We start from the raw sequence: 15,937 nt of genomic DNA, 5'->3' as shown, positions 1-15,937 counted from the left end.
ATTCTTCTCCCGAGTTCTTGTATCATCTTTTTTTTTTTAACATCTTTATTGGAGTATAATTGCTTTACAATGGTGTGTTAGTTTCTGCTTTACAACAAAATGAATCAGTTATATATATACATATGTTCCCATATCTCTTCCCTCTTGTATCATCTTTACGATTGTTACTCTGAACTCTTTCTCGGGTAGATTGCCTATCTCCACGTCACTTAGTTGTTCTTCTGGGGTTTTATCTTGTTCCTTTGGAACATATTCCTCTCATTTTGTCTAAATTTCTATTTATATTTTTATATATGTGGAAGGTTAGTTACGTTTCTTGACCTTGAAGAAGTGGCCCTCTGTCGGGGACGTCCTATGTGTCCCAGCAAGTACACTCCCTTCTTGTCGCCCAAGGTTCACGGACCAGCTGGTCCCAGGGTAGGTTCCGATCTGCGTTCTCAGACTCGATTCCGCAGGCTGCTGGATCGTGGCTTCTTCGCTTCTGGTGTCTGCCGCCCGCTAGTCTAAGTGGCTCGCGCAGACTTCCTGGTGGGTGGGGCGGTGCCTGCCCACTGGCGGGTCTTGGCCCTCTGGTGGGCAGGGCCATGCCTAGAGGTGGGTGTGGGCTCAGCCTGTCCGCGGATGGGTGGGGCTGCGTCCCCGCCCTGTTGCTTGTTTGACCTGAGGCGCCCCAGCCCTGGAACCTGTAGGCCTTTGGGCAGGGCCGGCTCTTGGTGCCCCCATGGCATCCTCCAGGGACTTCCCTGGTGGTCCAGTGATTCAGACTCTGCTCTTCCAACGCAGGGGGTGCGGGTCCTGGTCAGGGAACTAAGATCCCACATGCAGCACGGCAGGGCCAAAAAAAAAAAAAAACAAAAAAAAAAACCCAAACCAAAATGGCCGCCTCCAGGAGCGCTCGCGCGGAGGACTATTCCCCCAGGACCTGCGCCTCCAGTGCCCTCGCTCCCACAGTGAGCCACAGCCGACCCCCGCCTCCCCCGGAGACCCTCCAGGACCCCCAGGTAGGTCTGGCCCAGGCTTTGCTTTGCCCTGGGTCCCGGTGCACGTGAAACCTTGCGTGCGCCCTCCGCGAGTGGAGGAGTCTCTGTCCCCCCAGCCCTGCGTGGCTCCTGCACTCAAGCCCCGCTGGCCTTCAAAGCCAAGTGCTCTGGGGGCGCCTCCTCCCGAGGCCAGACCCCCAGGCTGGGGAGCCTGGCATGGGGCTCAGAGCTCTCACTCCTGTGGGAGAGCTTCTGCGATATAATTGTTCTCCAGTTTGTGGGTCGCCCACCTGGGGGTATGGGATTTGATTATATCGCGAGTTCGCCCCTCCTGCCATCTCGTTGGGTTTCTTCTTTGTGTCTTTGGATGTAGAATATCATTTTTGGTAGGTTCCAGTCTTTGCTATCAATGATTGTTCGGCAGTTAGTTGCGATTCGGGTGGCTCGTGAGAGGGGGCGAGCCCACGGTATTTCGATTCCACCACCCTGTTTTCTTGATGAAGCCACTTTCTTCAGAAAACTCCCAGTTCTTTCAAATTCCATCAGTTTGGTTACCAAATACTTTCCCCCTGGCTTCTGCTGGTTGCTAGCAATGCCGGGCATTCCTCGGCTTCAGGCAGGGTAACTCCCATCTGTGCCTCAGCGGTCACATGGCGCTCGTCCGGGTGTCTGTGTCCAAATTCCCCTCTTCCTGACGGTCACTCCTCTCGCAGTCCACCATCTCCCTCTATGCCTTTATATAATGATAAAAAAAAAAATTAGGAGCCTATTATACATACTGTTTCATAACCGTCAGTCGGCCCTTTATATGAAGTAGCTCTCATGTCAATCAAGCCCAGGCCAGCTTATTTATTATAATGGCCACGAGGTATTCCGTGGTGAGCATTACTCAACAGACCCTCATGTAATTAGGCATTTAGGTTGTTTCTTAACTGAATATACTGAATAACTGAATAAACAGCTTGGTAGCTAATATCTATGCACATCCTTAATTAGTTCTGGGGGATATGTTCGTTTAAGTGGCATTGCTGGGCCAAGGAGTATGCCCAGCAAGGCAAGTTCTTGATCCTATTGTCAGTAACCCTCCAGAATGCTTGGCCCATAGGTGTATCAAAGTGCTGATTTTCCAGCTCCTTACTAAAATGATCTTCTCCTTCTCGTAACTTTTATAAATTTTAGCTGGGAACTAGATGTCTCTCTTCATCCATGAGCCCTCTGCTGGCAACATTCTCCACACTCCAGGCAGCTGGGGAATGAATGACTAGTTTATTTTGTCAATAACTTGTGAGGATGGACTTTCGAATGTGGCTCCCAAGGCATGCCAGCGGAGGACAGATTTTTGTGACCCAAATAATTTTCCACTGTTATTGAGTTCTCAGGATCAGGAAAAAAAATGAGGCGCAAAAGAATACAATCCATAAATGCTTTCTTGTATTTTGTCTAATGAACATGTGTTGCTTTTATAATTAGAAGATACTACAAACATATTATGAAAGAGAGAGAGAGAGAGATTGAATGTATCAATAGTATGGATTTAAGCCAGGTAGACGCGCAGACATGAAAACTGTTTTATTGCTTGCATGTGTGTTAGTGAGAGAGAGCGGCAGGAGGTGAACAGGGCTGGGAGAACCATGACAGGGGGAAGCGGGACGGAAAGCTGGCGAGGAAGCCCTCCAGACTGCCTCAATGTCTAAGGAAGGTTTGGCAAGGCTACTGGGGAACTTGGACCCAAGCCAGCCATCAGGGAGTCCCTAGTCTCCAGCGACAGCTCTACCTTCCTATCCTACAGATCTTAACAATATTTACTGTTCTACCTAAGAGAGGTCTCTTTCTACTAGAATGTAAGGAAACCTTTTTTTGAAAGGAAAGTTTTGAAAGAAACTCTGTGGCGTGTAATTTTGCCTTTACAATTTCAGGCAGTATATGCATAAGTCTAATATATCTAGTAGCAATATTTATATGAGAGTAGTTTTATAACTAGATAAACCTGTAGCTGTAATATCTAGATGAGAACCACTTTGTAATGGCAAGTTTGGATCACATTAGTGATATATTTTAGAGGGAAAAAGAACATACTTGATTAGCAATTAAATTTAGATGAGAGGGAAGACTCAGAACCAAGAGTGCTGATCCCAAATCTCAAAAAGTTGTAATAACATGAATAATAGGATGAGGTCTAAAAGCAAAAGCAAAAGATGGTATTATGAATAAAGTTCCATCATGGTATCAAGGGATATCTAAGATGCTGTTGTTGAATCAAACAGATGAGTGTTTAAAATTTGTTAACATTTTTAGTCATCTAATGGCTTCAGATATTTATTGTCATTGAAATATTTCAGCAGCTGAAAATCACGTGAACCATTGCTTAGTAAACTTTCTTCCTTTCTGAAAAGCATTTAAAAAAACTGGCTTTGGAGGTCATCCAAAGTAGCTTCCAAGGGGTGAGCAAGTTCGGACAATACAGGCAAGCATCAGTAGCAGCAGATTTTTTTTTTTTTTTGGCTGCCTTGGGTCTTCGTTGCTGCGCGCGGGCTTTCTCTAGTTGCGGCGAGCGGAGGCTACTCTTCGTTGCATCGCACTGGCTTCTCGTTGCGGAGCACAGGCCCTAGAGTGCGCAGGCTTCAGTAGTTGAAGCTTGCGGGCTCAGTAGTTGTGGCGCACGGGCTTAGTTGCTCCGTGGCATGTGGGATATCCCTGGACCAGGGATCGAACCCGTGTCCCCTGCATTGGCAGGCAGATTCTTAACCACTGCACCACCAGGGAAGTCCCCAGTAGCAGCAGATTAACTCCAGTGAAAAGAAAGGGCGCCAAGAGACTCCAGGAAGAGGGCCATAAAATAGAGCATAGCATATTTTAGGAAATCTGTCCATTTTCTGCAGAGCATCTGCTTACAGGGAACAGGATCCAGGGAGGGGATCCTGGAAAGTATTAGGCTCTAATCCAGAATGCTTCAGGTCTCCTGTCTTGGAAGGGGGCTAGAGGGGCCAAGTAGGGCAATCAGAGAAGCTCTGGCTTCAGGGTCAAGGTGCATGACTGAGCCAGTGCTGAAGGATGGAGACTGTTGTGTATGGTGGAGTTCATGAAGAGCAGACTCATCCCCAGCTCTTTCTGGCTGTTGGGATAGTGGTGCTTCCTTCCCTCACAGGCACACCATTGCCTACCTTCTGAGCCAGTCCGTGTATTTGGACCCATATCCCCACCATCATGTGCTTCTCATCATGGTTACAAATCTCAGCCCAGTGCTTCAAGGCACGCCCACCAATTTTGCAGTCCTCAACTGCCTCAGCCACAGTGGCCAAGGATATGTGTGTTCTACCTAAAGTCCAGCTAAGATTCAAGATCACATCACTGAGCTGGAGCCCTGATACCTTTCTAGTCTTTTCTAACCTTTCTTCCTCTGGGGCAAGAAGATATTCCCAGACACCACCAACCCCGGCTCCCCCAAATGCCTGCCCCATGCTGCTGCATCCCACTCACCAAATTTAATCCCCTCAAGACCAGCACTGACACAAACTAAAGTTTAATTGAGTATCTCTTTGGACATTGATTGTTAGTTTTCTGACTACTGAAAGCTAATTCTGCAATCTGAAAGAAATAGCTTTTCCCTACGTCTTGCTTTTAAAATCTTCGTACAGCCACGTACACATAGACAACTGAGTGACTCATGCCATCTGCTGGTTATTAAGAGTTTTTGGCTTTCATGCTTTTGAAGTCCTGGACCACTCCCGAGGCAATGGCAGTGTGTCACTTAACACAGTCATATTACGAATGCCCCGATACTACGTGTCAAGCATCAGATAAGGGTATTCAATTTGAAGGGGTGAGGAAGGTGAAGGTTTTTACTCTCTTTATTTCTCTGCATAATCCAAAGAAACCCAATAATTAATTTACCCTAGTTTGAGAAAAAATGTATTCTAAAGGGAAAAAATGAGAAATATACTTATGGATAATTCACATGCAATTAGATTTTGTGTAAGTTACCAATACAGATGGGTATTCACAGGTGTGCTTTTCAAACTATGCTGGAATACTAGAGTTTGGGAGTGAGTAATATATTATAAATACCAAATGATCAAGAGGTGATGTCAGCAAGATGGCAGAGTAGGAAGCCCTAGACCATCCTTCCCCCCAAACTCACCAGGTCAGCAAATATTCATGGACAGATTCCCTTGTGAGAAATCCAGAAACGAAGTGAAAAGCCCCTGCACTGTAGGTGACCATGAAAGCAGACCCTCCCACCTCAGGCTTAAGGCACCCTTAGGAGTGCCACACAACCAGAAAGAGACCCCCTAACTCCAGGGGAGGGAAGGAGTTCGTTCACGTGTCTGGTGCTCCAGCTTTCCTGAGAGGGATCCCAGAGGATTAACTTCTGTCTCGTCAGCCTTGGAGTTGGCTGGACCCACTGCAGCCTAACAACCTGGGGAGAGCAGAGATGGCAGCTTAGGATGTCAAACATCAGAGGTCCCTCTTGCGCCCAGTGCAGAGAGAGCAGATGAAAAAGCAGAGGTCTGGAGAGAGGCCCCGCGTCCCACATGGGCAGGAGGGCCATATGGGGTCTGGCTCGAACGACCTCTGCAGCCTCCCCATCAGAGGCACAGTGTGAGGACCTGCTTGTCCAGGCAGTTGCCTTGGTGGGGAGGGGTAGGACCTGGCCACACAGGCCTAGAGGGCATGGATGCGTGCGGCCAGGTACCGGGTTGCAAACTGCACTGCCCACACCATGCAACTCTCAGCACCCAAGGAGCCCAGATCCCCACCCCTGTGTCTGGACTGTGTAGGCAGAGGCAGGGTCACGGGCATGGGTACCTAGGGGCCATACTGCCCTGCCAAGGTCAGCTCACTCCAAAAGAAAGGAACCTGTTTCCCTGAAGGTTTTAATTCTTATGAAGACCAGTTTATCTTTTTCCTTTGTTGCCTGTGCTTTTGGGGTCATATTTAAGAAACTATTGCCTAATCCAAGGTCTTGCAGATTTTCCCCTGTTTTTTTCTTGTAAGAGTTTTAGCTCTTAAATGTAGGTCTTTAATCCATTCTGAATTATTTTTTTGTATATAGTGTAAGGTCAGTGGTCCAAGTTCATTATTTTAAAGGATAGCTAGTTTTCCCAGTACTATTTACTGAAGAGACTGTTCTCTTTTCACTGAATGACCTTGGCACCTTTGTCAAACACCAACTGACCATGGATGTAAAAGTTTATTTATAGGTTCTCAGTTCTATTCCATTTGTTTATGTGTCTTTCCTTATGCCACTACCACACTGTTTTGACCAGTGTCACTTTGTAATACGTTTTGAAATCAAGAAGTGAGAGTACTCCAACTTTGTTCTTTTTCAAGATTTTTTTAGCTATTCTGAGTCCCTTGAAATTTGATAATGAATTTTATATGGGTTTTTCCATTTCTGCAAAAAATACTGTTGGGATTTTTATGGAGATTGCATTGAATCTTTATATTAATTTGGGTAGCATTGTCATCTTAACTGTATTAAGTTTTCCAGTCCGTGAACACAGGATGTCTTTCTACTTACTTGTGTCTTCTTTAGTTTCATCATTGTTTTATAAGTTTCAGTGTAAAAGTCTTGCACTCGTACGTGGATTAAGTTTACTCCTAAGTATTTGACTCTTTTGATGCTGTAGTAAATTGAATTTTTTTTTTTTTTTTTTTTTTTTTTTTTTTTTTTGCGGTACGCGGGCCTCTCACTGTTGTGGCCTCTCCCGTTGCGGAGCACAGGCTCCAGACGCGCAGGCTCAGTGGCCGTGGCTCACGGGCCCAGCCGCTCCGCGGCATGTGGGATCTTCCCGGACCAGGGCACGAACCCGTGTCCCCTGAATCGGCAGGCGGACTCTCAACCACTGCGCCACCAGGGAAGCCCGAATTGTTTTTTTTAATTAATTTTTATTGGAGTATAGTCGCTTTACAATGTTATGTTAGTTTCTGCTGTGCAGCAAAATGAATCAACTATACATATACATATATCCCCTCTTTTTTTGGATTTCCTTCCCATTTAGGTCACCACAGTGCATTAAGTAGAGTTCCCCATGCTATACAGCATGTTGTCATTAGTTTTATATATAGTATCAATAGTGTATATGTGTCAATCCCAATCTCCCAATTCCTGCCCCCACCTTCCCCCTTGGTATCCATACATTTGTTCTCTACGTCTGTGTCTGATTTTGAAAATCCTACCCATTTTTCAAGATCTGTTTCATCCCTTACCTTCTCCAGCTCCTACCCATCAGACATACACCCATCAATTCAGCCCTGAAATATACACTAATTCCAAATCCCCTGTATTATTCATAATGTTCCCCTCATCACAAAAGGGAGGGATATGTCGACGTTAGATCTACACCATATTTCTAACAGATGCTATAAACAGAATGTAGTTCTACTCACCACCACCCCCCAGTCATTCATCACTGACATGCTTAATAATGTACTGTCTGATGATAGTTATAATTAGGTATTGTTTCTGTGAGTTTTGTCTCCCCATTATATTTGCATTTCCCTGAAGGTAACAGCCTTCACGATGGTGTATTAACCAAGAACCCATAGTTTTGTATTAACCAAGAACCCACAGTTCAAGCAGACATACAATACATATTTTCCCAACATAAATGTTCAAGGGTGGTGCCGTCATGCTTTGGTTTATCATTGAGTCAGACTACTGGAATGAGCTGCACTATGAATTTATTTTACGCATCTGATATTTTGATGCAGTCTTCTTATACCTGGAGAAATCGTAGCCTAAATGGTAGTATCAGGAAACGGTGTGCTTGCTCGTCTGTCCCTGAGGAGCCTGCTGGGTGTGGAGGGCTCGCTCCCCTTCACTTTGCTTCCCTATTATGCTCTGGAGGCTGAGTCTCCGTTTGACTCCTCCAGGTGGGCACTCCACTCCACACGTGAAGAAGCTGTCGACTCATGTTCATGTCAGCAGCCGGCGCCATACAGGTGCACAGTCGTGAGCCTGCTCTTCGAAAATAAAGAAGGAAAGCAGGTTTGATGGGGAAAATCATCTGTCTTACACTCTGTCTCCCACATTGCCCAGGATAGAAAAGTTTTTAAGTTTTCCATCAACAACTGAGCAGACTCAATCCACATACATATTATGTTGCTACCTCTCCCCAGTAAGCACCTCTTTGTCAAGGAATAGGAATGATTGCCTTTTACTCTACACTTTCTAATATTATATTCTATTCCCTTATCATGTAGCACCCAGCGGTGGTTAATAGGCTCCAACTTTCCAGATACTTAGAGAGTAGAGTTGAGGCTGCTGGATGAGACTTTGGCCGTTCAGAGTGAAGGAGTGGAGGGAGATCAAGGAGAGACACTGGTGAGCCTGAGTCACGGCAGATGGCACGGACAGCTCAAGACGAAGGCTTGCAAACCCACGGGTGTCTCTCTTGCCCCACTGTCCCCCAGGCCCCTGGCATCTACAAGGCTTGGCTTTGAGGCTCCCAGGCTGCTATGGAACCGCAGAGTGTGTCTGACAGGTGAGGTTTAATACAGGGACATGGGAAAAGGTCTGGTCTTTCCACGACAGCCTTGTCTTAGGCCCAGCCACTGTAACAAGAAAAGAGGATAGAGTAATAGTTAAAGAGGTACTGTACTTTAGTTTTTCTCAGGGTTCTCAGCAACAAAGTCCTCAAACACTCTATTAATAGCCTCCACTGCCTCCTGCATATCAGAAGCTCCATGGACAGCATTTTTCAAAATGCTTCTTCCAAACTGGGCCCGGATAGAGTCTGGGGACAGAAGTCTTGCTTCCTCTGGGTCTGTGGGACCCATCAATCGTCTCCAGTCTAAAATAGCGTTCCACTTGGTCAGGATCATGAGCAAAGATGGACCCCTGCAAACAACAATGCTTTCAGAAGACTTGGGCTATTGACAACTGTAGAGACTGCATACACAGCTAAAGACAGAATGCCACAGCTTCATCCAGAGAGCTCATCTTTATTCTTTGTCCTTGTCAGTGTGATTTTGTGCTTTCTTTTTCTTCTTTGTTTTTTTATTAATTTTTTTTTTTGGCCGCACCGTGCATTTTACAGGATATTAGTTCCCCAACCAGGGATCGAACCTGTGCCCCCTGCACTGGAAGCTGGGAGTCCTAACCACTGGACCGCCTGAGAATTCCCTTGCAACAGCGTTTTGTGCTAGAAGAGTGTTGTAGTTTAATTGTAGGGATACATGCCAGGCACTATTCCAATTACTTTCAATGTAAATTACTTTCAGTATATGAAGTACTTAGCCCTCACATTCGTACCTGTGAGGTAGGTACTATTATCATCCCCATTTTATGGATAAGGAAACTAAGGCAAAGATTAAATATGTTGCCAAAGCAGGGGTTTCAAATCAGATAGCCTCTATATCTAATGTGAAAACCTAAAAAAACAGAGAAAGGAAGGAAGGAGAGAGAGGAAAACAGAGAAGGAAAGAAGGAATTAGACAAAAAAAAAAAAAAAAAAAAACTCCAAATACTACCAGGGTGTCTTTTCATGAATTGTATTTAAAATGCAATATTTTAATGAATTTTTGTATTTTTCAAAGTTTCTACAATGAACAGTTACCACTTTTATAATGTAAAGACCTATATATCAGAAACTTACTCCGATAAAACTTCCAATACATCTTTATAGAAGTCTTTTCCTTTTATTTTAAAATAAACTTTGTCCGCTTCCTCTTCAGTTAGGAGCCTGTCCTTCATCTGTGTTATATCAAATCCAGCCTCTTTGATAAGCGTCAGGATATCCTCTAGGGAAAACAGATATTTGGTAGTCTTGGCAGACTGCCTCTATTTTTGCTCCGTATTCAAGTGGATTGAAATAACTAAGGAAGGTCACACTGTTACTTGAATCCAGTGGTTTTAAAAAACCAAAACTATGCTAAACTAAACTGAAAAAGCACCAGTTGGACGTTTGGAAGAACTTCAGTATGTTAACGCGGATGTTCAGTCTCAGGTCCATCTTTCCAGAATCCATCTGGGAGGCAATCTGCTCCTGGGCTAAAAGTGAACACGTGTTTTCATCCCTGTGCTGCAAATGCCAAGGAACTTCCTGCTGCATGTGGATTGAAAGGGCCAGCCTCTCTGAACTCTTCTCCCTGAACCGGCAGGGCACCACTACGGGAATTAAATGAAGTCAGTCTGGTCAAAATTCCCCCAACAGCCTAAACTTGGAGCGCTACCTCGTGACAATGAAGGTGCTCATTGCTTTATTCTTTCAACTTTACTGTAGTTTGCAAAATTTCACAAAATTTGAAGAAAAATGTATACATCGGCTCTATTTTTATATATTTACCTCTTTGCTGTTGAGTTACATGAGGTTTAATCAGTGCTGCAGTGTGTTCGGGAGGAAAGAAATATTGTATGTCCCTTTCGGCAGCTGCTAATGAATCACTTCCATACAACTGGTTGACAGGCAAACTCTCCACTGCAAATTGTGCGCATAAACTTTGAAAAAGAAGTCAAGTCAAAAACTTAGGACATATAATATAACACAACATAACACAATGTAAAACTATTCATATTTGCATTGTGCAAGCGGAAGTAACTGCAGAGTGGCTTGGGGCATGCTACTTCCTTCCAGGGAGGAACAGTTGTTAGGAAGAAAGGACATGAACATTTCAGTAATCATCATAATGGAGACTGACAGCTGTGAAAGATGGAATGAACGCCCTGGTGCAGTGAAAAGGCACAGACTATAGAACCCTGGTGGCATCACTTGTCAGCTGTGTGATACTCGGCAATTAGTTCCCTTCTCTGTGCTTCAGTTGTCTCAAACATAAATATGATAATAAACCCTGTTTTGGAAGGAGGCCTTGAGGATGTAATCAGATGATGTATTTGAAATATATGGTACCTATTAAGCTGTCAATAAATATTCCTTCCCCTTCTTTCATCACTAAATAATATCAAGCACTAGAGATGGCATTTGACCCTATACCAAAGATACCAAATTATAAATATTGAATCCAGGAGACACTGCAGTGGAACCCTCCAGGTGAGCAAAAGCAATAAAAGAGGAGAGTACAGGATGGCTTTGTGGAGAGAGGCAGGAGTGACATTGATGGTAATGGGCAATCCATGTTGGGGTAGACAGTTTATTGGTTCCGTTTCTGTATGGTAGATGAATACATACCTCTAAAATCAGTTATCGTTCCTCAGTGTTTTTCAGTTGCTCCTTTTTCTTTCTGTCTCTCCATCTATTTATATTTCAGTAGAGGAGATACTTATCGCTCATTACATTTTCTGCCCTTTACACACAGTCCTAAGCAGGCGACCCACAAAATCCAGCCACAGTGAATAACCTCCATTCTTGTTAATAGGCTGACGTCACTGGAAACTTGGCTTTCTGTCCTCAACTTAAAGACCCTCTTCTTGCCTCTCTGGTTTCAGTGACCATTTCAGATTTCCTTTTTTCGTTATCCAACTTGACCCTCCCACTCAGCCCTTGGCTGTTCTCACACCTCTGGTTTGAAGATATTAGCAGACTAAGACGCTTGGAGCCTGTGATTGCCAGGGATGGGGGATTTGCACAATGAATGATAAAAACAGCCTAACCCATCATCAGCACTGACTCCATTCAATGCAGAGAACTACAAGCAGCCCCTCTGTTAGGCTGTTAGACGTGGTTATTGGAAAAAGTAAGTGTGCGTGTGTGTGTGTGTGTATAAGGATGGGAGAGAAGGGTTGCTTTGTTTCTCTTGCATGCAAGTGACTGTATTTCAGATTAAGCAATGGGGAGTGTAGATTATGACGCCCAAGGGCAGGAAAGGGCAGAGCTCTGCTGAAGGAGTTATTTCTAAAGCAACCTGGAAAAGGGGGACCGATCAAAAATAATGGTTAAGAGTAATTGTGAACTTGTGGCAACATTAGGGATCGTAAGGGCTTAGGATGGGAGCTCTCACTATAATAGTGGGGAGGAGAGGGGCAATTACTGAGTTCCTTCACCTGGAGAAAATGTCTCTATGCTGGTACGTAGCCTCCACACTTGGAACCACAATTTCTAGAAGAGTGTGCCTACATGCATAGGCCAGGTATTGATAGGAATTCCTCTCTCTGATGCCATGTATCGCATTCTCTGCTACATTTCATTTAAGAGGTTCTGTGGCACCCTGCTCATTCCACATAAAGAGTGTCCAACACATATTATCCTTTACAGTAATCGTCTGGCACAGGAGCAAAGACGTAAGTGAGTAGGGCTAAAAGGAGGGGTGAAATATATCCATTCAGGCCAAGTCCAATTCGTGATCTCCTACCCAGAAGAAAACATTGCAACTTTTATATACGTGATGTCTCATTAGTCCCGTTATTTACTGTGGCAGTGAGTATGCAAGTTTGCTGATAAAGCATCTTTACTCCTGCTCACTTAAAGGAGGGCTCTTCTTCCCCTGACTTCAGTCCTACTCTGAAATCAGCACAAAGAATTCAAGCGAATTACAATTCAGTTTGTTTCCATCAGCTACATGCCAAGAATGGAAATGCATGAGATACTGTCTCCCTCCTCTAGCTGAGACCAAGCCCAACAGCTAAGATCAAAAAATATTTTTAAAATGCTGCCTAGGTAACAGCTAACATGCCAGGGTTGAACTGATTACAAAGTTCTAAGATTCATCAGTACATTAACTTAGTAAATGTTCCTACCAAATTGTAGGCTACATATTGTTAATCGTCGTCTTGAAACTCTTCTTTTTTTTAACATCTTTATTGGAGTATAATTGCTTTACATTGTTGGGTTAGTTTCTGCTGTATAACAAAGTGAATCAGCTATATGTATACATATATCCCCATATCCCCTCCCTCCCACCCTCCCTATCCCACCCCTCTAGGTGGTCACAAAGCTCTGAGCTGATCTCCCTGTGCTATGCGGCTGCTTCCCACTAGCTAGCTATTTTACATTCAGTAGTGTATATGTCCATGCCACTCTCTCACTTCATCCCAGCTTACCCTTCCCCCACCCCGTGTCCTCAAGTCCATTCTCTACGTCTGCGTCTTTATTCCTGTCTTGCCCCTAGGTTCTTCAGAACCATTTTTTTCCCTTAGATTCCATATATATGTGTTAGCATACGGTATTTGTTTTTCTCTTTCTGACTTACTTCACTCTGTATGACAGACTCTAGGTCCATCTACCTCACTACAGATAACTCAATTTCGTTTCTTTTTATGGCTGAGTAATATTCCATTGTATGTACGTGCCACATCTTCTTTATCCCTTCATCTGTCGATGGACACTTAGGTTGCTTCCATGTCCTGGCTATTGTAAATAGTGCTGCAATGAACATTGGGGTGCATGTGTCTTTTTGAATTATGGTTTTCTCTGGGTATATGCCCAGTAGTGGGATTGCTGGGTCATATGGTAGTTCTATTTTTAGTTTTTTAAGGAACGTCCGTACTGCTCTCCATAGTGGTTGTGTCAATTTACATTCCCACCAACAGTGCAAGAAGGTTCCCTTTTTGTCTTGAAACGGTTATGATCAATTAAAGAATCTGAAGCAACTATCACACGCTTCTCAAAAGAACTTCTCCTGAATAGTGCATGGGGCAGATATTTCTGCCAAGATATGGCCTTTTTGGCTGGATAGCTACCACCTACCAGTCTCAAACCGAGCAGCCCACAACCTTCTCTTACAAAGCCTCAGAAGAGAACCTTGGACTAGAGCTCTGGTTCCTATACCCCCATATCCCCCCAAAAATCACCATGGCTCCCATGAAAAAAGTTTGAGACCCATGACGCGAATCATACCTGTCTGGAAGGTATTCTTTGGCTTCTTCCACAGTACTTGGTCCAATTAACTGTTTCCAGTGTGCTAAGCCATTTTCTCTTACTAAAACAAGGACTAGAGATGGCCTGCTGTTAGAAAAGAAGAAACAAAGTTAATGAAAGGATAGCTTGTAGCTAATTATAGGTAGATAATACAAGTGTGTTTGTTAGACGAAAAAAGTAAAATAACCCTTTTTATCAAGAGTATGAAATTAATTTCTGTTGGTGAACTCTCGAGGGCATATTCATAAAAGAATGGAAGCGGAGAAAGGAAGGGAAGAGAAGGGGCTTGGTTCTGATAGGGTGGTCCCTATATCGTCCCCATGCTCCTGCTGACTTATATACCCTTGCTGGCTTTCTGCCCCAGCTGCTGTTTCCTTTACTCTTCTAGAAACCTGACAGATTTCTAGCATCCCATTCGTCTCCTAGGACTAGTGATCTTTAGGATTACCAAAGTCCTTGAGAGTCAGTCACAGCTCTCTTAATTGGACTTCATGATGCTGCACACTGGCTTCCGGCATTCAACTCAACTGGACTCCACAGGCTTCACCCAGAACCTTGCTTCACTCTAATAACATCCCAGGAGGACCAGAGAAGACACACAGTTGAGCAGGGAATCAAAATGGGAGGGAGATTGGCAAAGAAGTAGACTCAGCACATCTTTACAGAATTGAGAGATTTGGCAGCTTGTACAGAAAGCAGGGTTAAGAGGCTTAAATGATTCAAACATAAATCAGACTGTGCTTTCTCAACCTGCAATCTGTTTTACCTGGTCATATTTTCTATAAGATTTCCAAAATAATCTTTATTTTCATATTCCATGCACAGTGTTTTTGCTTCTTCTTCTGATAACACTATTTGTCTCTGCATCAGTATTTTAAAGCCTTCATCTTGAATAATATTCAAAACATCCTCTAAATAAAAAGTCATAATAAGCTTTAAAGTGCTAGATTATTGGTTATACACACAATACAGACTGTATTATCATGAGGACATAGAATGCATTTCATTCTCATGTGAAATTTAAGTTTATAAAAATAGCTTATTAGATTTTAATTTAAGGTGAATAATATTCTTAACATATCAAATTTATGATGCCATTTCCAATTTTTCAGTGGACCAAAATCTATAGGTTTGGGGATGGGGGATTTATATAAAAAAAAATTGTATAGTCAGATAAGTTTTATTTCACACATAAAGTTAATATTAATGACGTTCTCGGATGTGCTAGGGCTCAGAAAACAAAATAATTAAGTACATATCTTTTTTTTTTTTTTTTTTTTTTTTTTTTTTTGCGGTTCGCGGGCCTCTCACTGTTGTGGCCTCTCCCGTTGTGGAGCACAGGCTCCGGACGCGCAGGCTCAGCGGCCATGGCTCACGGGCCTAGCCGCTCCGCGGCATGTGGGATCTTCCCGGACCGGGGCACGAACCCGCGTGCCGTGCATCAGCAGGCAGACTCTCACCCACTGCACCACCAGGGAAGCCCCATATTTTTTTTTAATGTGCTTAAATATAAGCTCTAGATAACTGAGAGATGAAATATAATTAAGTGATTAAAAAGTGTGAAATTAATGGACCTAAGGACTGTGGGAAGCATGAAAACTCATTTATATAAGAAAAATTCTATGTACGTCTGCTGTATACCTACCTGATTATAAACAAAATATAAATTGCAAAATACCATCAAAAGACGTCATGTAAAAGTAACTTAACATCCACCATCTGTGTACTAAAACTTCAAAGAACATTAACAAAAGCTAAGATAATAGAAGAAATTGGAAGTGGGGTGGGGCTGAGAATGGGGAGAGGAATAAAACTCTGCTAAACTTGAAACAGATTTACTCTTGATTTTACAGGATAATCAAACATGAGTTTAAACATACTTCAAACGTGTAAAAACAACGTAAGTATAACTGATTAAAAAGATAATCATCTCCCAAAATACTGGAAAAAGTAATTGCAAGAGATGCTTGGTCCTTATAGCAAAATACATAAACCAAAGATTACAGCAAGGAAGCATAGAAAACAGAAATAAACACAGTTGTAATTATAAAACTGTATGAATTAAGGTCCTCTCCTAATAGAAAGAATCTCAGATTAAGGCCAACCCATTTCCAAATTCCGAACACTGAATACTAAAAATTATGAGTCCAAGCTAAAAGCAGCAAAGTCTTAATTACTGAGCAATAAGGAATTATAATAAAT

At 43.3% G+C, this 15,937-nt stretch overlaps 2 protein-coding genes across 4 annotated transcripts in view; one reads left to right on the top strand and one right to left on the bottom strand.

The window, feature by feature from the left end:
• Window positions 1–629: 629 nt before the first annotated feature.
• Window positions 630–15,937, top strand: part of PNPLA8 (patatin like phospholipase domain containing 8) — a 141,739-nt gene continuing 126,431 nt past the window's right edge. Inside the window, exon 1 of one of the 2 annotated variants that reach the window (XM_032642750.1) lies at window positions 630–1,001. The gene's annotated coding sequence lies outside the window, so the exon portion shown is untranslated. The remainder of the gene's footprint in view (window positions 1,002–15,937) is intronic. The other variant, XM_032642755.1, reaches the window with a different exon arrangement.
• Window positions 8,399–15,937, bottom strand: part of NME8 (NME/NM23 family member 8) — a 36,784-nt gene continuing 29,245 nt past the window's right edge. The window contains exons 11-15 of one of the 2 annotated variants that reach the window (XM_032642756.1): window positions 14,502–14,646; window positions 13,715–13,822; window positions 10,271–10,422; window positions 9,581–9,725; window positions 8,399–8,823 (exon numbers count right to left, since the gene is read on the bottom strand). In XM_032642756.1, the coding sequence (XP_032498647.1) occupies window positions 8,586–8,823; window positions 9,581–9,725; window positions 10,271–10,422; window positions 13,715–13,822; window positions 14,502–14,646 (788 nt within the window). In that variant the 3' untranslated portion in view covers window positions 8,399–8,585. Of the gene's footprint in view, window positions 8,824–9,580; window positions 9,726–10,270; window positions 10,423–12,264; window positions 12,380–13,714; window positions 13,823–14,501; window positions 14,647–15,937 lie in introns of those variants that run through there. The other variant, XM_032642757.1, reaches the window with a different exon arrangement.

The sequence above is a fragment of the Phocoena sinus genome, chromosome 9 (assembly GCF_008692025.1).
Source record: "Phocoena sinus isolate mPhoSin1 chromosome 9, mPhoSin1.pri, whole genome shotgun sequence".
Classification (NCBI taxonomy): Eukaryota; Metazoa; Chordata; class Mammalia; order Artiodactyla; family Phocoenidae; genus Phocoena; species Phocoena sinus.
The sequence above is the reverse complement of the archived record's forward strand: the minus strand, read 5'-3'. Positions and strand labels throughout refer to the sequence as shown.